At 37.2% G+C, this 26443-nt stretch overlaps 1 protein-coding gene and 1 long non-coding RNA gene across 2 annotated transcripts in view; both read right to left on the reverse strand.

Annotated features, from left to right (window-relative positions):
• Positions 1-235: 235 nt before the first annotated feature.
• Positions 236-5474, reverse strand: LOC114151057 (alpha-2-HS-glycoprotein). Its single transcript, XM_028027954.1, has 7 exons — positions 5161-5474; positions 4451-4561; positions 3743-3830; positions 3040-3206; positions 2446-2553; positions 1612-1698; positions 236-985 (listed from the first exon to the last, which is right to left on the reverse strand). The coding sequence occupies exons 1-7, from the start codon at positions 5386-5388 to the stop codon at positions 506-508; spliced, it is 1269 nt and encodes a 422-aa protein (XP_027883755.1). The 5' UTR covers positions 5389-5474; the 3' UTR covers positions 236-505.
• A 4333-nt stretch (positions 5475-9807) lies between these two features.
• The window catches only part of LOC114151058 (uncharacterized), a 39367-nt gene continuing 22731 nt past the window's right edge, over positions 9808-26443 (reverse strand). Inside the window, exon 4 of the long non-coding RNA XR_003596875.1 lies at positions 9808-10670. This is a non-coding gene — a long non-coding RNA (uncharacterized LOC114151058). The remainder of the gene's footprint in view (positions 10671-26443) is intronic.

Consider the following 26443-nt stretch of genomic DNA (forward strand, 5'->3'; position numbering starts at 1 on the left):
TATCACAGGGAAAAAATAAGTGACATTAAATCCAACAAATATTCTTATACTAACATTAGTTACATTACTTAACATAAATATTTTCAAAATGGGATACTTACTTTTTAAAAATAAAGTAAATATTTGCATAGGTTTGCCGAAATCAAGCTAAATATTTGACCAGTTGAAATATTCAGGTCTAAAACAATATTTTTAGATGGAAAAAAAACAAAAAAAAGAGAGAATAAATCCAAACTTCTCTATTATCTTCAAGTAGTTTACTGGAGATTTATTACAATTTCTTAAAATGTGAGTAGCCATTTTTAAATTCACGTTTGAGCTGCTTTGGGAGCAACAGTACAGAAGAGAGGTCGCTTGAAGGCCACAGAGAAAAAAAATGCTTTCCTCTCATTAGCACAAATTATTACAAGCCTCCAGTGACGGGGATTGGAGCAGTTTATCGGTTCAGACTCTCAGTGGGTAAATCATACATGAGTAAATGGATTTCTGAGCAGCGAAGGACTGGTTACACTGTGGCATATCGAGCCGGACCAGGACAGGATCGAAAAGGAGATGACCCACTGGGGAAATCAGACAGGAACACCGGACTGTGTGAGGGAGAGGTCTCCGTCAAGCTCTGCCGCTTGTCACGCTTACGCCTCGGGTAGCGGAAGTTAAACGGTGGACGCCGGGCCACCAGGACTCCAATTTCCTCAGAGGATGAATCCAGAGTCCCTGTGTTCTGTTGTACTATTCTCTCAGCAGACTCACTGGAAGAAGAGAGAAGGACGGAGGGGTTTGCCACAACTGGGGGATCTGTAGGAAGAGAGGGCGTAGCTTTGGGGTCAATCAGAGCTGGCTGAGCGACATCGGGAGTCAGAGGGTCAGAGGGAATGGGCTGCAGGTCAATCAAAGGGTCATCAGGCAGAGGTGGAAAGGTTGGGATCATGGTGTCTGTGGGGAGGTCGTGAACCTGAGGTTTTACCGGTTGGACCATGTCCACGTTCTGCAGAGAAACAGATAACATTCCACTGAATTATCATATCACCAGCTTGTTCAGACATGCAGGGCGCCATGCAACATTATGTTCACTAAACAGTCACACAAACTACTGCTAAAAACAGAGCTGGTGAAAAACAAATCTGCTAAATAAATCATTTGAATCAGGCTTACCTGACCTTTCAACAATCGTCATGTAAGTCTTTCACATTTATAAGTCCCCTAAGAAACATAATGTTTGATATTTCCCAGTTTTGTTTAAAATTCACCATACATTAATAATTATTGAACGATTTATTCATACATCCTTGTGGACATTTTGGTCCTTTGTAATCTGAATGGTGCGTACTGTTGAAGTTTGAATGCGTTAAATTTCTAAGTAATTTCATGTCACATGGTTCTTTTAATATTTCTATTGCCATTTTGTTTGTAAAAAAGCTATTCAATATACATTTGTTTAATTGCAAATGAACAAATTTTGTTGAAAAATGTCGACAGACTTTCCTATTTATGCTTTCGCTTTATTTTAATCACGCTGATTACTGATTTGTATTGTTTCCAATGGAAATGACTTCTATAATGTGGTGTAAAATACAACAGAATAATAGAACATTAACTTTTTTGTTACTGTACCTGTATCTTATACATCTCACAGGACACCTGGACATCCGGGTATTTGCTCACATCTCCGTACACGGATCCTGCACAGAAACCTGCCGTCTGAGGGAAGGGGAAAAAAGACAATTTATGTTTTTAGCAGTTGTTCAAATATTTACATGGAGTGCCAGCATAATTCTAAATCCTGTCAAAGTTTTGAAGTAAGAAAAAAAAATCCTACACTGAAGCCTTTTAACAACACAAAGCTTAAAAATAGAGAATAACTTGTCATGTTAAAAAGGACAATGTCCAGGAACTGCTCAGGTGACAACAAATGAGATACAAACTGAAGCTTTGGCAACATTAATTACCTTCAAAATGTTAGGAGAGTTGACAGCATTATTTACTCTCTGGAACAATTTTGTTTAATCTATTCATAGAACACAGCAAATTCATTCTTTGTTGGGTGTCTACTTGTTATGTGTTAGTTCGCTTATTTATTATTATTGTTAATTTTAGACTGAGGTTGTAGAATGTTTTGCTAGGAATAACAGCACCTTGTACATTTGTTTGCTCACCTAACAATTTCACACTGAGAAAACTGACTGAAAACTCTAAAAAGGATCTAACTAATGCAGAAACAAGAAAAATATATTTTATTGTATCTGCATTAGTTAAAAAGCATGTTTTCTTGTCTTTCCATTTTTGGAGATTGGTGGTATATATTTAATATTTTCCAGCAGGGTAATCTCTGAGGATTGTAAAAAAAATATATGTGAAAATAAACATAAAAATAATATACTTTAGTCACAGATGTTACTAATGGAGCGACCCCTTGACGTTTGACCGGGTTAATGCCTGCTGAAGTACCTGTGTGTCTGATTTGAGAGTCAGTCGCTGGCAGGTCCCTCTCTCCGTAAATCCCTCTGGACACTGCTGGACCGTGTACTCCACAAACACAGCTTTTTTTGGCACATTCTGTGTAATAAAATGATGTGACAAACTGCACAAATACATTCACAAGTACTGCCAGCCGGAGAGCCGTTGTATTTTTATGTGAAATGTCCTGTAATGACCATCATTGGCCATAACCCTTTAGTTTTCATCCCACAGCTACACCGCCATTTACCACGAGAGGCAATATACAAAGATTTAGTTTACAAAGAAACTATTCTGTTCTGTATTTGCTCCACAAACATAAGCTGGCCAAGCCATAAAGGCATAAAAAAAATCTTCATTGATCCTTTGAAGCCTTGTGCTTCCATTGCATTATAGTTATTGCTGAGTGGTAATGGTTTTCAACTGGCCCAAAGAAGCTAAAACCTGCCCTATAATGTCTGCCCAAACACACCCAAAGATTAATCTTCTGTGTAGTTTCCCCATAAAACTAACACTCAATACATTGTTGAGCAATGAATTCAGGAGCAGAGACTCGTTTCCTGCCAGCATTAACCACTGCGGTACCTGAGCCGCAGCTCGGGTGACCCGTTTCACGCCAAGCCCAGCGCCCAGAGTGGACTGCCTCTTATAGGCCTCCAGAGTGATCCCTGCGGTGTCCATGGCCAACGGGCTGTCTACGGAGAGCAGGACGGGACACGTTGGACAAGTCTGCAGTAGCTTCTCTGGAGGATCTGCAGCGACAAGAGCTTGCCTGAGTGATCTTGTGCACATCCAGTAGATCTAACAATAGGGTTTATTGATCTATAAAGATATGGGTTAAAACACAAGCTAGAGCTTATAGAAAAAAATTGTGAAATTAAAATAAAAAAATTAAAATAAGGACAATTTTTGAAATCAGCTTTAAATTAGTGGATTATGTTTTGATCACAACTGATTTAGAAAGACAAACATTTGGCGCAATTTTCTTTAGTCTGCAAGTTGATTTTTTTCTTCATGTTTACATCTTTAAGTGTCAGAATAAATATTTGGGGAGAATAAAAAAGCAATATTTACACCACTATTTTAACTGTAGTTCCAATTTTTACTGGGTTTGTAGTGAGTATTACAGTTTTTTTTTATATTAGCACTAGCTGAAGCTTTAGCAACACAGTTTATATGGCACAAAGAGCAGCCATTCAACGCATAACAAGGCTATGTATTTAATTTTTTTAATATGTTGATATGCCACTGTAATATGCTCATTGTGTTTAATAATATGAAGCTTTACCTGGCACAAGAGCGCAGTCATAGCTGTAGAGGTAGGAGAAACCCTCAGGTGTGTGCAGAATGGTGGTGTTGCAGTTACCTGAGATTTGCTGAAAGAAATCAGAAAGACAAGTTCTCTGGTTTAATCACTCAGTCATAAATGCTTTGAATGTTTAATATAAAAAATATCTCCAAAAATGAACCTAGATTGGCATCAAAGCAGAACAAATGTCTTCATGACTCAAGCCAATTAAGTTTAAAGTTCCCTTGTCACTCGTGCTTGTTATGACCCCAAGATGACCTCAAGGTCTAAGGGAACACTACGTTCTCTGGTAACATAGTGACCAGAGAAACAAGTGAAATTTAAAAAGGATTTATTACAAAAAAAGAAGGTTTCACAAAACCAAAACACAATATAACTTGTGAAGAATAGGACTAAAATAAACTAAAGAACGCTAAGTGAAAAATTAAATGACAAAATGCAGAAACAAGTCTAAAGTAGCTCAAAATAACCCAAAAGAAAAAGGAACACAAAGGGAGCACCAAGCCTCGCAAACATGAGCTCCTAGCTTGAGTAAAATCAAGCTAGAGCAGAGTCAAACTGCTTAGCAGGAAAAGCAGAAACAAAATATTTCAAGCAGGAAAAGAAGAAGTCCAAAAACATGAGATGTATAGCTCAAATGCAAATATTTGTATTTGAACAAAGCATTCGTGTGTTTGTGTGTCCTACTGTTTCCATGAAGGGTCTGACGTCACAACGCTTCCACGGTTTTGGACTCCCGATGTGACATTTGGTCTCCAGGACATCCAGGTCCAGGTAATACACATTACCTCCTGGTCCCTGTTATTCACAATGCAAACACAAGTCGCAGATTACATGAGCCACTGACTTTTTCTGACCACTGTAACATCTGGCAAAAGCTGAGTGTATAGTTCACATAGATGGAAACTGTCATATATGCTGTACATTGTATGATATTGATTTTAGCCATAGCCCTGAAAATAAAATGATTACTTTTAGGTTAGAAGGTTAAATAATATCTGTTAAAACCTAATTGATTTCACAGTTAGTTCTTAGACTTCAGCAGCAGAGCGTAAAGTTCATAAAACCGCTTTGCAGAGGCAGGTGTGTACTGAAATGACCTGGACTTTATTAATAGTTACTCCAGTCCTACTGACCATCTTTTATTAGGCTTCAAAGGAATTTTATTTGAACAAATATTAAAAGTGAGATTCGTCAGAGGAAACTGATTATAGCAAAGCATAAACAGCAAATATTTCCTGTTGTTTTTAGCTACAGATGTCCCATTACTGTTTCTTTTATTAGGCCCAGAGCAGCAAAACCACTGCAAAAGCCTATTGGACATATTTATACTATAGTACTTTTTGTGTGTAGCTGAAGAACTTCCCACTAGTTGTTGATGTTTTTGCTGACCTGACCTGAGCGTGCAGGTAGACATTGGCGATGCGGTTGAGGGCAAACTTGTAGCCTTCGGTGCGATCCTCGTTGATGTAAGTGACAGCCAGGCGAGAAAGCTTCTCCACAGCTTTGTCGTTACAGGGAACTGGAGCGAGCTCGATGGGCATCAGCAGAAAACCCTCCCCGTTCACATGGAAAGTGTGAAGAGACATGAGCGATATTAGCAGCAAAAATGTGCAGATGTCCATGGCCACAGAGGTACGGACGGAAAGCTAACGGTTCTGAACTGACGTTTGTTCTTCTGTGTTTGCCTTCCAGCCAGAAAGTGACTTTTGGAATCAAAAACAGAACACTGAAAAAAAGCCAAGGACAATGTTTGTTTGAGAACAGAGGGGCTGATATATGTGAATGAATATCTAAGTGGTACTTTTAACCCCTGGTGCACGGATGGAGCAAAGGTCAAAACTGTCACTGAGCTCAATTTGCAATTAAAGGGCTGTGAAAATGTTTTTGATCCCTTATTTTGTTTTACTAAGCTCAGATCATCAAGTTTTAATATTATACAAAACTTGATGTTTTACTTTCCAGACAATTGTGCCTCCATGCAAAGAAGTGTTTGTCCCTTAAAGCTTGTTCCTGTTGTTCTAGCCCTGGTGGAAACAACTTATAAAAAGAATTTGTGATAACTGCAATGAGTCTGTTTTTTTTTTGGATCTCTGCTCTTTATAAAAATATATGGTAATTTAGCCACATCAGAGGGTTTCCACCATGAATTTCTTCTCTAAGATCATACCACAGCATTTTAATTACATTAGAGTGCTGACTTTATTTTGACCAAAAACAAAACCGTTTAAGTTTTATTTGAGCTAAAGGAAATTAACTGATGACGAGAAAATGTCTTTCAGGGTTTTCCATCAATTACAGCGAGTTTCCCAAGCAGCACTGCAGCCTCAGACCACCACAGTACTGCTGGGATGATCACTTTTCTCTGAAAATCTGCATTTCCTTGAGACGTACTGAAAAGTCATTATGATCATCAAAAGGTTTTTTGGGCTACTTTGTTTCTCACTCTCTCTTGCTGTGAAAAGGTAAGCCCGCAGTTGTTTTGTAACGTCCTGAATTAGTAGTTGATGCATATTTGGATTGCTTTTAGTACACCCGCCCTACCTGGGAAATTTCACCACTGTTTATTTTTCTCCATCTGTGGATAATAGCTCTCGCTCTGATTCACAAGAACCTAAATCTTTAAAGTTGGTGTTGTAACTCTTTTCAGACTGAAGGATGTGAGTGAAGTTGTTTCTTGTCTGATCTCGAATATAATCTTGAATTCCTTTCTTGGTTTCTGTGTTACTTTTTGATTTTCTGATTTTCTCCATGTTGTCAGACAGGCTGAAGAGACTTCTTGAATATATAGATCTGGCAACAAGACTCAATGTGGCTACTAAAACCAATCATCTTTATGAAAATCTGTCTAATAGCAAATAATTCATCATCTACAAAACTAGAATTTTAGTTTGGATGCTATTTTTCATTGAAAATCAATATTTTAATATTTACCTAGGTTAACTGTATCACATTTATTTATTATCTAAAACATGTAAAAAGTGAGAAAAACTGAGGAAATTTATGAAGTGTATGCTTCAGATCCTGTTGAACTGCAGAATCTGACCATCTGTGGAGATCTAGACGAGTAAAGTATTTTATGTATTCATGTTTTCATTTATCAACTAAATACATTCCATTATCTGCATCTTAAAATAATGCAGTTTGAGCAAACCCTTGAAATTTTGTGTTTTCATCATTTTCTATGTGGGTTAATTCCCTGGCAGTCCGCCAGTCTCTCATTCCCATCTTTCATTCTCTCCCTTCTAAGACTAAAACAAATAAAATCAAAATTAAAATTAGATCATAAAACTACAAACCTGAATCTCAAAAGCAATATTCACTTTTACACCTGAGAAATAAACAGATACTTTTTAATCAGCTTAGTTTTTGATTAGCAATTAGCACGACACAATTTGTCCGTCAGCAAAATTGTATATCTTATAAATGAATTGTCCTGAGTAGAGTTATGGTAATAAGCTTGCTCAGTTAATTATGTTTGCTTGTTTATTTACTTTAGTGATCATCCAGTACTTTAACAGTAAGTAGACAGATTTGAATTAAGAGACGTTTCTTCCTGTAATCCTTAGCAGGCAAGTTTGTTTATTTTTTTTTAACACATCAAAAGTTTTTCAAAAAAATAAAGAATACACCCTTGCAAAAAAAATCCCATGAAAATCCCATGTAAAATCATGGGATTTTCATGGGATTTTCTTGTAAGGGCAGAATCTCCTCTTTTTGTTTTTATCACATTCATAACTTTCTTGGAAGATTAGGAATTTATCTTCAGATGAAAGTCATTTCATTGATAAGGCAAGGTTGATATTTTGGTTACAAACAATACAAATTATTCACTCAGGCTGCTAGTTTGTCCAGGAACCAAGACGATTTGAACTGTGCTCCAGTTTTAGAGGTTGCAATGTTACCAGTGCACCAGTAGGAGTCACTGTGCTCTTGCTATGATGTTCTGAGTTCTGTTGTTCCAACCTGAAGAACTAAGTTAAACATTGACCAACATCTTGAGATTAAATGAATTCCTATTTGAGTCCTGCTTACATCTTGTCACTCTGAATTAACTTAAGCATTTTAAAACAGAAATCAATACAAAAATATTTAAATTGAACTTACAAACATTTATTGTCTTTGTTGTTCTAAGCAAGTATTTACTAAAAAAAAAAAATCTGTTTATATAAATTGATTTTGAAATAATTCAGAATGTAAATTCTGTTTTATCATCAGACATGTTCTTTGTTTTTCAGAAATTCAACATGAAATGGGAAAGCAGGCTTGGCTGTCTGTTGTGGGTGGGGTTCACACATTGGAACCAGTCAGATTTTATTTCCACCGTTTTTGACAGATCGGTTAATGTCTGTAACAGCAGCTCAGACTCAGAGCAGACTGGCAAACACAAACACAGTCTCTCTCTTCGTCATCCTCTCCCACACACGCGTTTAATTCATCACAGTTTTGAGACGAGATGAGAGAAAGTGCAGCAATTTGACTAAATATCTATTAGCTATGAGAAGGGTGCTTAACCCATTCACATGTAACTTTCTGTTTGACTGCATAAACTTTAAGCTTTTGAAAAAAAAATGCTTTCCTGACTCTTCAGTAGTGCATCGTTGCAAAATGCACATCTTCACACAGGTGTCAGAAATTTTGCTGTGCATGCAATCTCTACAAAACAAAAACCTTTTGCAGCAGCACCGACATCGTGTTGTGTTTTTAACGAGGCAGTAGATCGACAGAGGCTGCATTTATAATACTCTGAAGTGCTGGGTGATCTGGGTTTGAAGGGCTAATATGAAGAGAATCAGAGCAACATTAGAATATGATGACAATAAGAAATAAGGTGAACTGTGTAAGGACGATTATTTGGAGACAAGCATCAAGTCCTGAATAGAAGAAAACAAAACAACAAAAACATCGAGGAGGAGAGGGAGTCTATGGAGGAGAATGGAAAATAAAGACAGATTTGTGCAGCAGGTAGGAATTTATGGACAGAGCAACACAGGGAAGAAAGATCCAGATGTGAAGTCCTTCTTTTGAGCTGCAGTCTAAAATAAATAGTAAATTCAAGTTAAATTGTATCCTTGCATATTAGTATTAAGCTGTGTGCCTGCAAACTGTTTACAAAGGGTGTGAGAAAGTCTTATTTTTTGTCTCACTTCTTTACATTTTTTTCTGAAAGTAAAACATCTTTTGGGTCATTATTATTACTGCCTAATTTAATAATTCAATGTATAGTACATTTAATAATTCAATCACAGAGTATACCTTAATATGCATTAATACACACAGTGGAAACTGTTTCAACATTTCCACAGAAGCTAACATCTACAGTCTTCCTTGTCTATGCTCTGCTTAGCGGTACAGCCAATCAGAACTAAGAAAATAAATGGCTCTCCTGGATTGGCTGCTTTTCAAACCCCAGCCATATGCATGTTAAGTAGAATTGAGTCTCGGTATTTCAGCCTCCTAATCTGTGTTTTCTATTGAATTAAAAAAAAAAAACTGTGAATGAGTGAATTTGCAAATAAGTTGGAGTTACGTTTCACAGAAAAATACTGAAGTGCAATAAAATGGAGGTCCACTGTTTTTAATTTGACCAACATGTTTCTTTGGACTGGAAGTAGCAGCAGCATTTTGAAGAGGTCCAGGATGAGTCCTGAGTTAAATATGAGAGAGAATCTGCAGAGGGAGCTAAAAATTAGGGTAAAGAAAAACCCTGAATGTTTTTTTCCGTAAAAACATTTGATGTGGTTTCATCTGTGCCATTACATCTTTTAACCTTCGTTTGAAATAAGTAAACATCTATATAAACACTTACTTACTGTACAGTCCACATTCCAACCACATTTCTCTGTTATTTATAGCAAATTCAAAAGTGTCTCTTTTATATATTTTCACAGAAATTCTTATAGTCAAGATGAAAATATCAAAAACAATTACACTTGACTGAATGCCAGCTTTACATGAATCTGGATTTTGCTGCTTTCACTCTTTTGCTATTATATTTGCATGATTTAACAATAAGCAACAGGAACAAAAATAGCAGCATTTTCTCAAAGCAAACAAGGTTTCTCATTGAAGTCTTGCTTGGGATCAGTGAGGTGATGTGTGGGTTTTCACAGTCTAAATTGACCTTTTAAATTGCCCTATATTATGAAGATGTGTTTTCATTGTGGCTGTGTTCTGTGCAGAGTGTGAACACGATATAGTGTGTAAGGGAGGAAAATGCTGCTATGAGATGAATAAATTCTAGAGAACCATTTCTCCTACTTCAAATAATAAAATTAGTTACTAAAAATAAAATAAATTGGATTGAGCTAGAGTTAACTGTTGTTTACTTGACCCCAATGAATTAGGCTTTTAATGCACACAATACACACTGAACATCATATTCACATGTGGAGAGTTCTCTTTCCATGCATCTGTCCCGCGATAATCCGTTTTCCTTAATCCATTTCATATATTCACTGAACCAGGTTCACCTCTCAGCAGAGGCTGGAGAAGGGAGGCAGAGATACTGGCTCAGCAGAACAAATTCTACTAATATCAGAAGAAGAAGAAGGAGAAAAAAGAGCTGCCTCAGTGTTGTGCGTCTTTGTGTGTTTTCATACAAGGGGAACGGGAATTGGTGTTTGTGTGCGCGCCTGACTGTACAGAACCACAAATTCATGCGTCAGTGTTACCGGGAGCCAGCTGTGCTGCAGCAGAAAGCGGGGAGAATCTGTGGGGGAGAGATAAGAACGGAGAGGCTGCACCGGGGGCCTGCTCTACCAGCACAACGCCAGACCAAAGTTAGACAAACCTCCTTTGATGTGAGCACAGAATAATCTCCCCCCTTCTGCTCGCTGAGCTGAGATGCCATGCTGCAGCGATGCCCAGGCGCAGATATGAGGGGGCCGGCGCCGTTCACTTTGTACTGCGACGCGCCCGGGGTGGGAGGGGAGACAACAAGAAGAAAATAGAACAGGAGTGATGAGGGGGTGACTTCCATTCTGATGGAGTCAAACATACTGCTAAAGGAAGTTGCATTGAAGTGTTATGCTAACACATGGATTCTTTCACAGTTGAAAAACGAATCAACCAGGGAAAAGGAGCTAAAAAAAAAAAAACTATCAGTTCTTTCCAACATGATGATAATGGATCAGCACTTTTTTATTACATGGAAAAACAGTGTTTAGTTTTTTTTGTTCATGGATGGTTTTGACTATTTCTTAATTCTACTTGTTAACAAAAACTGCGTTTCCGTTGACCAAATAATTGTTTAACATTTTGAAAATAACGTTGCTCAATTGAAACACACCAATTTTGAAAAAAAGCGCTTGCATTTTGATAAAAAAAAGTTTTGGCACTAGGATGAGGTGGGTTTTTTTGGTGACATCAAAATTGGTTTATTTTGTAAAATTGGAATGGAAACATTTTCATATCACATGAGTCACATGATCAATAACCAGATGTTGCCACTGGCACAAACCAAGAAGAAGAGGACAGGAAGTAGTTGGACTATCATGAAATAGAATGTTTGATAAAAAAAAAAAAGGTCTGGCTCCCAAGAATGAAAATATACAGACACCAAAAACTTTCTGGTAAGTTAAATCAGTGTTTTCATTGTTAGATGATTTTAGCTGATATTGACTGAATGCACTGCTAGATTGCTTTTGTTTTTAAAGAGCACCTCTTGATATTTATTCAGGAAAGAAAAGATAAAAAAAAAACATTTTTAACAGCACATTTACAATAAAAAACACTATTTTGGTCCTAATGTGACATTATCATTTCCTTGTCCATCTCATAGAGATTTTCATGGGTAATTAGAGCAAAATCATAGAAGCTCTTTAAGCTTTTATCTGTGCTGAATCATTTTCTTCATCTTTATCTTGTGTGCTTTCATTAATATACAATTTGTCTTTCCTCTTGCATTTCAGATGACTTCCAGTCGCTGTCTCTGCTTTTCTTTCATATGTGTTTTTAATCTTAATAATTACATTCTGCTTTAAGACGTGATGACATTAGAAAAGAAAGAACGAAGAACAGACCTAATTAGTTTAAATTTTCCCTCTGGAAGCTTCTTTCTGACTCATTCTGTGTTGAAAGATCTGGACTTTGTTTCTATTCTAAAACATTTCATGGAACTAGTCAAAGGATAAGCTCTTGTAATGCAGATCTCACAGCTGCATTTATCACCACAGTGATCCAAAAGCCAATTCTTCTTAGAGTGAAAGTGAGTTTTGTGCTTCTTTAAATGTAACTATTGAGTGAGAAACTCTTTATACACCACCTGGTCAAAAAAGGCACTTAAAAATAGATCATACACTCTAATATTTTTTTAACCACCTTTAACTTTAATTGCTGTGGCACTGTGTCGATTTGTCGGCACAGTGCAAAGTCACAATGTATTTGTGTGACTATACACAAATGTATTTCCATCCAGTGGTGCATCAATTTTGATCATGGTTATTCAAGGGGCTTTTTTTTTTGACCACATAAAGGTCCCCACTACCGTTCCAGTTTTTAAAGATGCATTGGACAGTTCTCATCACAATCTTCTGGAATTTCTGGAATCTCCTAATATTTAATGTTTTCTTGCTTGATTCTACCTTGTGCAGATTTCCATGACCACTGAAGTAAAGAATGGACATTTACCTATCTGTGTCTGCAATGAATCTATTTATTAGTTCAACGTTTTGTATTGATTACTGAAATACACAAACATTTTAATGACTTTTCTAATTTAGTGAGATACATCTGTGTTTGCGTCAACAAATATGGAACAAAAATCACTGCTGCCAATAATTCTCAATGTTCTCCATATAGTATTCCTGGACCCGTGTTTATCTGATTAATGTGTGTCAGCTTTTCAAACCCCATGTTGTTCACTGCAGATTGTACTGAAGATTTCTGTCCACTGTCGCCACATGCATGCTCAGGAAGTGAACAAAGTGATTGCTGCAAAGTTAATAGCACAACAGTTTTGCAATTGTCTAATAATTGGGCTGATTTCCGTTTATAAACTGAATGCATTCACTCTATAGACATTTGTTGTAAAGTTGTGCTATAATATCAAACCGAATTAAAAAGAGTTTTATATGCTGTGTCATGAGCGTCACGAGTTCTTATTGCCATTTTTCTAGAACGATGTGGCATGTTCACATAAACTGACATGATTTCTGCAAATTTGTCAACAGCACAGTCATGCCGCAAATCTCTTGTTCTGTCACATCCCACACAAGACTTAGGAGGCCACTAAAGGGCACTTATGTCTATGTTTATGAAACCAATCTGAGTCGACTTTTACTGTGGGACCTGCAGGAAGCAGCTGTAATAGCAAAAGCAGTCATAAGAGTGAAGCAAATGGACAGTGAAATGTGTGGCGTTTGCACCAAACTCAACGCTACTAAAGAGCACCAACTGATGCATGACCAATGCCCAGCAGCAGAGTTCTGGTCCATGGGTTCACACCAGATCCATGCGCTATCATCTAACACCTGAGCTAAGGTTGCATTCTGAGCTATCAGCTGATCAGTTGATGTAACTGTATATTTCTGTACTTAGCTGACATGGCCAGAATGTCAGGTGGTATTTTGCTGATGTAGCCAAAGGTTTCAAAGTATTTTAGTGTCATGGATTATTTTCTGATCACACTGACAATAAGAAAACTTAATGCGGGTGTCAGAGTAAGGCTTTTTAAGGTTTATTTGGAGTTGATACATTAGTTTTATGGTAGATTAGCTTATTCTTTTTTTAAAAAAAAACCTTCACAGTAAAAGAAAGGTAAAAATAAATATTTTCCAGTGCTTTCGAGAAATTCAGACTAACCATCCAGCCATCCATCCATCCATCCATTTTCTGTACACCCTTGTCCCTAATGGGGTCGGGAGGGTTGCTGGTGCCCATCTCCAGCTACGTTCCAGGCGGGAGGCGGGGTACGCCCTGGACAGGTCTCAGACTAACCATTTTAGAACTAAAACATATCTCATCTTTCTGATATCTCTTACAAAGCTAGCTCAACCAATAAAAAACAAAACTTACAGATCTTTCATACAGTAAACAGAACAAGGAGCATGGACAGAGAAATTAGGAAAGAAACAATGAAGAACCAGGAATTTAAATATTGGGGCAGGGATAGAAAATTGAAAAAAGAACCAAATAAACTAATTAGAGGCAATGAGAAACGGCTATGTAAGCAAGAGAGAGACTGATCAACACTAAGAGAGCTGAACAAAGAGTCAAAGTATCTGCAAACCAAAGGGACAAGACATGAAAATAATCTAAGCAAAATTAAGTCTGAACACAAGAATAAACTAAGAAACTAAATGCAAAGAAATAAATATTACACCATCATGAAATAGCAAAAAGGGCAAATTGATCAAAACCATTTCCAACTGAATTTTCCGAGAAGCTTACATGAAATAATTTCCTTCTAATTTTAAGGTTTACACTCTAATGTACCTCCAATAAAATTGTGAAATATTCAAGTCTCTTAAAAAAAAATAGCTCGGTTGTTACTGGTTCGCCTGACATACGGTGATTTTTTGAAAAACATTTTTTGCAGATATTTTCTTTTTTACATTTCACACAAAATAAAGTGATTTTGTCATGTGCATTTTAAAAAAGCAACAAAAGCCCTACACCTGTGTTTGTGTTATGAAAAAAAAAAAAAAAACTTAGAACAGAATGAAAGCAGTGGTCAAAGTAAAACATCAGGGGTCTCATTTTGGACTCATGTTTCCCAGACAACATTGTGTAACCATCTGTATTCAGACACATCTCCGCTGGTCACGAATCATAAAGATCCCTAAGCTGTTTGCAGATACACATACCATTTAATTTTGATAAAAATCAAAATATTACACAGGTCTCCAAAGATAATTCCACCCTACATTTTGTTGGACGGCATGGCTTCAATTTGACTTCCTGAACAGTGCTATCTCAGGGTGTAATAAAGAAATCCAGAGCCAGAATGACGACGCACAGTGTGAGAGAGCGGCTCAATCACAAGATGTGATTGAAGTGAATGTGTGGTGTTTCAAACTTCAGCTGCCATGATGCATTGCCCACTCTTCATGTTGCCTCCTTGACCAACTGTAAAATGTATCACAGCTACCTGCCTCCCTGCTGGAGGTCAGCGCCAAAAAAAAAAAAAAAAAAGATTATTTTGCTGTAATAGTGATGCTGTTTGGAAATGTCATAACCTTCTCTTGCTTCTGGGTGTGCATATATTTGTATTTAAATGTGTTTGTAAAACAGTAGTGTTTGACAGCTTAGCTGCTGTTTGCTTGTGTGATGTGTGTTTGTTGAGTCATCTCAGCATTTGCATGTTTTTTTCTGTTATGTGGGTGTGTGTGTGTGTGTGTGTGTGTGTGCGCGCGAAGCAGAAAGGGGTAAGGGAGAAGTTATTCAGTCAGCACATGGCCTTGCCTAACCAAGTGGCTATCAAGCCCATGACAGCTACAACTGCTCCAGGCCTTTAGCTTATTTGTACACCCATGCAGAGTTCTTTGATCTCAGCACTTAAAAGCACAACTAAGTCACCCCAGAGGCCTGGCACATGAAAACCTCAAGATGCCTCAAGTAGTTTGGTTCATATGTGTCGGGGTGTGTGTGTGTGTTGTTGCCTGCTGTTGCATTGGATGAAAGTTTGTGTGCCACGTTGTCCAGCAAAAATGTTAATATTGCTGGAATGTCTTAACATTTTATGTTATAACTACAAATCTTGAAGGGATGGTGTTATGTAAAATCCACTTTTTGAGTTTTATATGATGTTATGATGTCATCCCCCTCTACTGTGTCTCCCTCACACATTTCTAAACATCCAGTGGAACCGTTTCTGCTGAGTTGGTCATGCGAACCTCAACATTCCTTCCAATGGTTTTAAATGGCATCAATGAAGCATTGTTGTGATGACGTGCTAAAGGGGGCGTGTTGGAAAGGTTAAGAGGTTCTTAAAGGGATAGAGGCCAATTTAAAGGCATCAAATATCACAAATCAAGTTTCTTTAAAGTTGTATTTGATTATATACAGCATTTTCATGACAACTGGGGTTGCAATAATTATTTGTTTAAGCTAAGAAATTGCACTATGTGCCTGCAAATACATAATACCTCCCAGTCAGACCTCAGTTGACCTCATTGGGTCTTTGTGCATTTGTGTGCTGACCATAATGTTGAGGTTCATAATAAAGTAATATTTTACATTGAGTATTATAAGTTATTTTCTGCTGCAGGTGAGTTGTTTTATTTTGTGTTTAAGACTTTGGAGTTTCTAAGATGTTGTCATTGTGCTTTTTTTTCTACTCTAAATCTGTCAAGCAGTTCCTCCAATTGTTAAGTAGAGCTCTTGAATCTGTGTATCCTCCCAACAAACCAGTGATCTACTTGCCTGCTTTGCTCCTCATCAGTCTGCTTTATATCCCATAGAGTTGGTATGTGCTTGGCAGCAAGCCATTTCAATTATCTTCTGCTCTCACTTTCTCCAAAGTAATCTTATAATCTTTCTGCTACCACCACGGTCCCAGCACAGTCTTTGAAAATCACTTTGCATTTTTTTTCAACTCTTTAATGTTAATCAAATATTGGGGCGAGGGAGGTCTTGTCGAATACGTCTATGTTGGAGACCGTTTAAAAAATGTTTGCTTTGTATTTTTAGCTGTTGTCATTAATAATTCAGCTTGTTGCAGCTTCTTAAAATCTTAGAAAGATGCTGGTCTGTGAGATCACGTAGCCAATTTTCTTATCCATCCATCCATTATATTCCATTGAATCAAGTTACAGGGCGGCAGCCTAAATAACTCCCACTTCATTCAATCAACATAGAGTCGTCATTTCAGGATGTCCATATTCGCACACACCTTTCATAAGTTCCTCAAAAAATATTTCTTCTCCTGTGAGTAAAACACCAGACAGTGGAAGCTGACTAGTTGAAATGAAATATTAACATTGCTGTCCAAGAAAAAAAAAATCCCCATAAAACACTTCTCACCAAAAACTAAACATTTTGCACAGAGCTTTGTCAAACAAGTTTGACTTGGGCCTGGTGTCCAGTTTGTCAGGCGGATGCATCTCTGCAAACAAAATAATTTCGCCATGCGACTACATCAATGAGAGCTGATTTCAGGATTTGTGATTAACTAAATCCTGAGAGAATATTTCTCTTTGTGTTGTGGAGAAATACAGTCTCTCCAGCATGTCCTTGGTCTTCCTTTGGGTCTCCTCCCGATGAGACAAACACTTCACTAGGAGTCATCTGGACCAGATCCCAACATGGAGGAGTAGCAGCTCCATTCTGACTCCTCCAGGATACAGAAGTACTGGATCTCTCTATGAAGGCTGACTTTGTGTTAAACCTTTGGGTATCTTAGTGACAGACTTCTATGTCTTTTATAGAATTTTTTGTTAAATAAAGGGGATGTCTTGTACAAAATTCTCATCTTGCATGTTTTTGTACTTCTACTGCTTCTAAAAACAACCCAAGCACTTAAGAAACCATCTATCTTGATCTATTTCAACTAATGCTTTAGGTCATTGTATATAAGAGCTGTGGTGTTGTCACTTATTAATGCATCCCACATCTTATAAAAGTCAGTGGTTTTATCTCAGTGTACTTATACAAAGGACAAGCCTTTTCCCCATGCATCATTGCCACCAAAGGGTTCTAAGTTCAACTGCTCTGCAGAGGTAAAAGTTTCATACTTTCACACTGACTTGGGGAAACTGACAAGTTAAAGATCATATCTAAGTTTGAGGAAGAACAAAAATGTCCTTCCTGTCAGGAACATTAAAAGATACATACCTCTTTCACCTTTCATTCATGTCAGCCAACTTTATCTCTGCTGGATGTTTGCATCAAAATGTCTGGTTTTGGTAAAATAGAAATTCAGGTGGCGGCTCAACTCCCACACAGTCTGTCTCGTTCCCTGACTACCACTCTTTGCTTGGCTGCCTCTGGCCAACTATCTGGCTGATTGCACTCCCTTTCCCTCCTTCTCTGCCCATCAGATCGGTGTTGCTCACAGGCTGAGAGGGAGGATGTGTGAAAAGCTCCTGCAGAGACAGCAACCCCAGGAAATGCCAGCCAAAGAATGACTGAAACAAGGAAAGTGTGTGCCTCCATATGTGTGTGTGTTACATGTCATTCTACTTCCTCTAGTTTTCTCCCCGTCTGATTTTCCTCACTTGAATGGACAGAATCCTGACAGCATTCTAATGCATGAAAGGAATATTGAAACTGTGTTGTTCTCTATAAATATGCTAAAGCATTTGCACAGCTGTTTGCATCAAAATTCAAGACCCTTCATAGGAAGTCTTAAGATTTTAATCATATTCACATTTAGATATAAAAGCTGTACATAATGTCTCAAAAATATTTGCATATTTTTGCAAATGCAAATTCCATGGTATAATGGAACCATGAGATATGGCCATTATCCCAGTTTCTACTATTTTCAAGCAGATTATAATCCAGGATTACCCTGGGTTTAGCTTCACCCATTTCCCCATCAGCTCTGGTCAGTACTTGTTGAAGAAATCCCCACAGCATGATACTGCCACCGCTGTATTTTACATCTGGAGTGGTACTCTCAGGGTGAATTGTTTAAACAGGAAATTCTAATACTAAGAATGAGTGCTAATACAGCGAAAAAAGAAAACAAGTGATCCAATTTACCAGAATTGAGTGAATTTGTTACAAGTAATCCAATTAAGACTATCCAAGTAAATATATTAAGTTTATTATGTTATCATGTTAAGCAAATGTAAATAAAGCAAGTTTGACAAACTTAAATTGATTATATGTGGCAAATTAACTCTTTTTTTATTATTTGGAGGGCCATTCCCTTTTTTCAGTATAGGTTCCAAGCATTTATTTTAAAGTCAGTGATTAAAGAGCAAGCCATACCTAGGTGTGAATTATTCTCCGTTTACAGCTACAGCTACATTAACTGAGCTTTTCTAAGTTGGAGAAAGACTGAATAATGCATCTATTTTGGCTTATATGAAAAAATAGACTATGTTTAAAGATGAAATTAATACAATGAGCTATCTTAAAAGAAAAAAGTGAGACAGTTTTACGCAGTTTGAACTCTGGATCTAGGATTTTTATTTATCTTGGATTTATAGTGTCGTTGAAAGGTGCCTCAGCAGACTGGCCCATCAAAAGAGGACCACAGGTGAAGACACGGGGCTTTACAGCATCGCAAAAACGCTGCAGCCATTGTGTTTCTGCATGAATAAATATGCATAAATGTAATAATACAATAGTGAACTGTTTGGGTACCTCCTACTGGGGTTCCAGTCCCTGTGCTTCTACATCTGGCTTCAGCTTTGAAGTGGCAGGTGTGCCATCAACATGCCACACACATACAAATGCGAAAATATGGACAGAGATACACACAAACACCCAGAGACGCACAGCCAGCAGCAGATTGTGAAATGAGAAAGATAGGTCTTTTCTGGCAAGTACAAAGGACATGCACACTGTCAGCCTGGCACTCGGGGAGTGTTTTTGAGACGGTGTAAACAGATTCACACATTCTTTAGGGGCTTTATGGAAACAAAACAGGCTATAAACTGCACACTTGTCTGTTAGAAGTCATTCGGGATGAGCAATGACTTGACTGGAGTCTCACTACTAATGTGAGGAACACTTGATCTAACACGATTCCCTCTGCCAATAGCATTTCCTGCTATTGTATTTCATATATAAACTTGAGATTCACACTCATGCACATGCATACAGAAGAAAAAACAAACTTAAAATCATTTTGGAAGCGAGCCACAGCGGCCGTAGAGAAAACAGAAAACATTTATAAAAGAAACATAAATCGCTTTGGGTTGTCACAACTTCATAAAAGGCTCTCATACATTGTGTGTTTAGAAAGATTACACAAGACGAAACAAAATATAATTTTGTCAAACATGTTTTGGACAGCATGTGGAGTGTTTTGATCCCCAGTTGTTTTTTAAAAAGGGTGGTAAGCTCAAAATCATAATTCTATTGGAGTCTCTTACCTAAACCATTTTGACATAAAGAAAAACAACAACTAGAGCTAATTTGATTAAGCTACGTTCATGATGCAATGTTGGACTTTAAATGCAGAGCGTTTTATCTGAGGTATGACTCATTTCAGAGCATTAAGCTCATTAAAACCATAATCAGCACTATTTCTGATTATTACCATGCTAATGAGATATATCAGAGCATAATCATCATACCAGTTCAAGCAGAGCAGAAAGTAGCAGTAACTCAGGTAATCACATGTTGCAAAAGGCACAAAGTGAATTAGATGGGCTTCACTCTAATAAAACCACAGGTTATGTTCAGGAGGAAAGTGACAAAGTGAAGAAGTCGACCAGCAGCAGGCATTACAATATTTGAAAAACAAACCGCAACGTTTTATCATTTTTATATGGAAATATGAAATTCATTAAACAGCATAATCAGCTGTGGAGAATACTTTAAAACAATTTATGGAAATGTCACAGGAACAATGCACTGTTATTCTTTGCATTAACTAGGATTTTCAGCCCATCTACCTACTTTTTATTCATGGATGATGAGACTGATACTGCAGTCATTACTCAGTAATTAATAGTAGGAGTTGGAGTGTTTTTGAAAGGCACTTAAATGCTTTGGTTCAGACATTTGAAAAAAAAAAAACTAACCATGGTAACAGAACATTATTATAATAAAAGGAAACGGTCTGTAAGATATTTAATTTTTTTCATCATGTAATAAAAAGTGAACACCTATTATCAATAGTTTTGCTTATTTTACAATTTCTAGTGTTCCTTTCTTTGTATGGAGCTTTATTCACATTTAGTCAATTTTTACCACAAGTTTCACTTAAATATATGTGATGTAACCATTACCTGTAGGGGTGTGTGTGTGTGTGTGTGTGTGTTTGTGCCAGTGATTATGTCTATAAGTCTGTAGTGTGTCTACAAAATTCTATTTTCTATTTTATTCTAGATATATTTTTTAACCTGTCAAAGGCCAAATGGTGACATTTGTTTGAGCTGTACATTGACCCTTTTAAATAAACTTTATTTTTGCTATTTTTTCATTTGTTGGTATTGAATGTGATGAACACAAAGTAAGGCAACGTAAGTAAGGTAAGCTTAGTTGTATAATTCCCTTTAGTAACATGACAATTCAAAGTGTTTTAAATAATGAAAACATAAAACATAAAATAAACAAAATAGAATAACAAAAATGTTATGAAAAGTTGGAATATGGACTAAAATTAGTGATGTTCCAGTTGTTATTAATCAAATGCAATTCTAGGCAATTTATTTTTCTAGTCTTGACTTAAAGGAGTTCAATGTTTCAGCAGTTTTGCAGTTTTCTACAAGTTTGTTGCAGATTTGTGGCTCATAAAAAGCAAATGTTGTTTCTCCATGTTTGGTTGTGAATCTGGTGATGCAGAGCAGACTTGAACCAGAAGACCTGAGTGGTTTGAAAGGTTGATACAATGGGAACCGATCTTTAATGTATTTTGGTGCTAAGCCATTCTGTTATTTATAAACTGGACAAAGTATTTTATAGTGTTTTCTCTGAGCTACAGTGTAAGGACTTTAGAAGTGAAGCTGGGTCACGATGAATGGAAAACTTGGCCTTCTCGTTTCAACACGATCCAGCCTGTGGCGTCTTCCGAAGATGTGGCCTTCAAGGACCAGCAGGGTCATGTGTTTTGAAGGATCCAGCAGCTGAATTGAGATACAGATATAATCTAATGGTTGTTATGGGAACTTAGTGATCCTAGGATGCCACACTTTGTTGCAGTTCTCTATTAGTGATCTTCAAAGCTCCCTAAATATCCTCCTCACAGTTTGTGGTGGCGAGATACACAGGAGTCGCTGTTGGAATGGGTCTGGGTGTTCATATGCCAGGAAGGCAGAAAGTCAATTAAACATGAGTTCCTTGGAACTTTTTTCAACTTTTTTTTAAAGACCAATTTGATGGAAAAAAATTTGTTAAATTCATGTATATGGATTTTTTTAAGGATTGATTGTGAGCATATCATCTGTAATTTTGTGGGGGGGAAAAGAAAAAACATTGCTTCTTTTTCGCACCTGAAAAATGTGAACTTCAATAAGAGTCAGATTTTTTAAAAAACATTTTGAAGAAAAGCCATTAAAGACAATCTTACTTTAGAGAAATAAAAATGTTCATCTTCTCACCTTAAAACGCCTATCAATTCTATCACATACTCCAATACACAGTAAAAAAATAACATGCTCTGTAAGAAAAGACAAATAATAGATTTTATCCACAGTGCACCAGTCTTGTACTGAACAGTCAATGAAAACCAAACTCAAAATAAAAAAGACAAAATGAACACTGCGTAAGTGGCGTTATTTGATATAGTGTTCTGAAATTTATATTGAAATAGCTGACTTGAAAGCCTAAAAAAACTACACCAACTATGAAGAATATGTGTTGATTTGTTCCTAACTAAACAAATTATTTCTCATGGGACAGAAACATTTTGTGGAAATATTGATGCAGCTGCTCTTGACATCAGTCATTTAGTTAAACCTTGGGAATAAATTAGAACTTCTAATGGATGTTCATTCACCAAATATGTTACAAAATAGCTTGTTTTGTAACATATACAAAATATGTTCTCAATCCCTCTTAATATTTGTGGGCAGAACTAAAGATGTTTGTGCAAGCAAAACCTTGCTCAGAAGCTTCAGTTCTTTCTAAAGGATTTTGCCAAAATTACTACAAACTATTCAGTTAGGTCTGAGGAAGGAGATCTAAAAATTGATAAGAGAATGTACCGGTATGCAAATTTCTCCTGGTGCAAGTACAAATATATTTGAAAATTCTGACTGACTTAAAACAGGATGAGTTTAGTCTTCAAAATTATCTGTCTTTTCATGTAGCATATGTAAACATCTGTTCTTTTGCCATGTCAACTCACACACACCATCCCCCTGAGAAAATGTCTTCCAAAGGGTTTTTACATTAACCTGATGTCAGATCTAAAGAGCACTTCTCAATGCTTAGAGGAAAAAACATAGAACCGCACTGTGGCATCAGTACAATTCAGAGTTCAGACGGCTGTAGCATGTCAGGCAGCAATAAAAAAGTGTAACTAATAAAATAGCCAGTCGGGGCAGCGGTCATATGCTAATCCCAATCTTGAACTCAAACACCACAGAGAAACTCTCTCAAGAAACCGTGATCCTGCGTTCAAAAATAACCCCATCCTAATGAGTTTTCTCCTCTGTGTGTGTATGTGAGGGCAGGATAGGGCTTCAGCGACAGAGTAATTAAGAGAAACAAGTCTTTGATCTTAATGAGGGCTTTCTGCTGTTGTCAGGGAGTGAGGGGATGTGTACATATGTGAGAGGGTGTGTTTGTGTTCATTCTCCCAGCAGCTTAAAAAAGAAGAAGAAGAAGAGGGGAAAAAAGGAGCAATCCCAAAATAACCCACTTTGAAATGAAAAGTAAACTCCACCACTGTTACGAAGTAGCAGGGAAGTTTTATCCCTCTCCGTCTGCTCTGGCGACTGTCTGCTTTTTTGGCCACTTTGCTTCTGTCTGTATTTAGGTCATTCTGTGTCGAAACAAACAAAAGACATCCTGCATGTGCGCTTTCTTCTCAACTTAATGACTAATTGATTGGAAGATCATTTGAATGCTGAGAAGCAGCAGCAGCAGCAGGAGTCCACTCTATTCAACGGTGAGAGTGATGCATCCAAACAACACCAACAAACATGGCCTGCAATCACTCTGGAGGGGGTGCTAAGCTGAGAACATCATTACCGACCATGTGCTACCTGTGAAATCAAAGCGGGCTTTGTTAAAAAGAGCCTGGTAGTGGGAGTGTGTTGTCTGCTTAATCAGACTGTCCAATGATACACACGCAAGATCCTGTCTGTTTTTTGGCCACATGAAACAAAACAAATCAACAGAAAAAAGACAAGAAACAGAATTAAACATGGAGAGGCGATGATTGCCCAGTTGATGATAACCCTGCTATCAAACAGAATAGAAGAAGAATGTGGTAGTGCTTGAAAAGTACCATCAAGCTGAATAAAATATAACTCTTTAGTGGAGAACATGATGAGTGAGGTGCTCAATCATTTATTTAGCAGATATGTTATTGCAACATATCCTCAGCGGTCTCAGGTCCTGTGAAGGAGGTTGCTATCCGTTTGGAGTTCCCAGTGATTAACCGAACATGCATGTGTTCGGACTATGAGGAGTCCACAGAACTCAGTTAGCCCTCTGCAAACAAGTAGAGGTAAATGCCGGGCCCATTACATCCACAACTTTTCTCCTCCAGGGAAAACAACCTCTAACCAACCAATATACCCAACACACACACACAAATCATTCAGTAAATCCTTTTGGCAAAAGCAAAACACAAAAAGCATGATACAGGACAAGACGAGTCAAAAACCATCTGAAAGGTCGATTTTATTTCATTTAATTCAGTTCAGGGTTTTTATGGTTGACAGGAACTTTCTTACACAACCTGTCATGTTTCCAACAGTGATGGGTTTTAGGTTGTCACTATGTTTTGACTTTGGATAATTTTGGTTGTTGACGTTTGTGACTAATGGGGTTTCATACTGTTTCATTCCTTTGTGTAGCGATTCTTAGTCTTCATGTGTTCGTTTCTTTGTTTCTTCACATTTTTCTGTTAGTTTTTAGCTTTTGGTGTCACAAGATCCTTTTGTGTCAGGCTGATTTCCTCTGTGTTCATCTGTCTCTTTCCTTTAGTCCTTCACCAAGCTGCTCTCCATTCTCCTGATTAGTCTCACCTGGTTGCCATGTCATTCAGTCACCTTCCAGCCTGTCGCATTACATCTTTACGAGATCCTTCGTAAAGATGACGGATCTCATAAAAATCTAATTAAAGGGGGGGTTTTTAATGATCAAACATCAACAAAACTTACTGAACACTGGTGGAAAACCTACTTCCCACCCCTGTCATTTCTTTCATGCTTCTGTCTTTACTGCAGCCAACATTCACTTTGACTTCAGTTGAATTTGTGACAGTTAAGAAATATCTGTAAAAAAAACACAGGTATTTCAACGGGTGAGAACAAGCTGCCTCAAATAATTTTACTTTACCTTTATATTTTCTGCATTTATTTTTAAAAATGACCAAAGGGGGAAAAAAGCAGCATCCTGAGGGTTATAAAGATGTCTCCCAAAGCAGAGGAGATCGTCCTTAGGAAGTGGTTGAAAATGCAGTTCATTTCATTAACAGTAAAATCTGATTGACATTCACCTAGAGTATTTTTTTCTGTAAAAAAAAATACTCTAGTTCTGAAAAAGTTTCACTTCCCTTGGAACATTAAGTTTTTTTAGACAAATAAAATAAAATAGTGCAATACTCTAAAGCAGAATAAAAATTATAGATTTTTATTTTTAAACATGTGAGTCATTCCCCCTGAATCAATTGTATGATGTAGGACTAAACATTTAATTCTTACCCTTGAATGTCCTTTTGTGTAAATCTTTCAGTTGTTTCTCTGGTTGTATATTTTCTGCTGGAAGGTGAATTCCCAGTTTCAATTCCTTTTCTTTCTGGATTCCTCCATGGCATTGTCCCAAGTCTGACCTACTCCTATGTCCATGCAGAAGAAAAGCATTGCTCCAACCACTTTTTTCCACTGTGGGTATTCTGATGTATTCAGGAGATATTGGTAATGTCAGTTTTTCTTCCACAGTAGGATTTTTGCATGAATGAAAAATGTTTTGGTCTCATTTGATCAGAGCATCTTTGAGGAGGTTTTCAGCAGCAGCTCTCTGTAAAATCCTAGTTTATGAAGTCTGTCACTAATAGTTGCTGCATCGGAAATTCACACATAAGCTGGAAATCTTTAGTAGTAAGATTGAATTACCCTCAGGTGTACTTAAAAGATGAAATCTGAAGCCAGATGGATTTTATTTAGTGTTATCAGAGAAAACGAGGGCCCACTGCTCTAAATTGTATTTGTTGAAAAACAGGAAAACTTGTATATTGCTTTCCTTCCACTTCTGAATCATGCTCCACTTTGTTTTGGTTTATCAAATAATGTATATAATGTAAAATATACTGAAGTGTGAAAAGTAATAACACACAATGTGGGAAGCTTCAAACAGTACGAATACCTTCTCAAAGGAATAACTTCTTACTGAAGGAGACATAATGATCAAATGGAGCCACCGATTCTGTAAGTGGTTAAGATAAAAAAATTAAAAATTACAGTAATGCGTAAGATGACAAATTATAGTTGAGCTAAAATATGGGAATTTGGTCAATTCCACCATCCTGAACTGGAAAAGCATCGTCCTCTTCTCTTGCAGGGCAGAAACACAGCCCCTGGCCAGAGAGTGTGTTTGTGTGTCAGCGAACGTTAAAATAAGTACGTAGCAAAACACATTGTGCTGTGCTGTGCATGACTCACACAATCAGCATATTCCATGTGCAGATTCATTTATAGATTAGGCAACGCCATGGCGGGCTGCCACCTGCATCCAACAGCAGGTTTCTGCCTTAATGAAGCTTAAACGAAGGCTACAGAGAGGGCCGCTAAGGAGACAGGAGCTGCTGGAGCTGGCAGCAAAAAAACTGCTAATTTTAACTTACTAGAACATCTATTTATATATTTATATATGCTTATATAAATATATATTGCAAATTCATTGTAAACTTACATAGACAGCACAAAGATATAACAAGAGTAG

Source organism: Xiphophorus couchianus, chromosome 9, assembly GCF_001444195.1.
Source record: "Xiphophorus couchianus chromosome 9, X_couchianus-1.0, whole genome shotgun sequence".
Taxonomy (NCBI): Eukaryota; Metazoa; Chordata; class Actinopteri; order Cyprinodontiformes; family Poeciliidae; genus Xiphophorus; species Xiphophorus couchianus.

What these genes read in the sequence shown, in the direction of transcription:
- LOC114151057 (XM_028027954.1), bottom strand. Translation starts at nt 5,388, where the DNA reads ATGGACATCTGCACATTTTTGCTGCTAATATCGCTCATGTCTCTTCAC. An exon ending in ATGTCTACCTGCACGCTCAG is followed by an intron (nt 4,562 to 5,160) that starts GTCAGGTCAGCA and finishes TGTGAATAACAG; the next exon opens with GGACCAGGAGGTAATGTGTA. An exon ending in TGACTGCGCTCTTGTGCCAG is followed by an intron (nt 3,207 to 3,742) that starts GTAAAGCTTCAT and finishes TTGTCGCTGCAG; the next exon opens with ATCCTCCAGAGAAGCTACTG.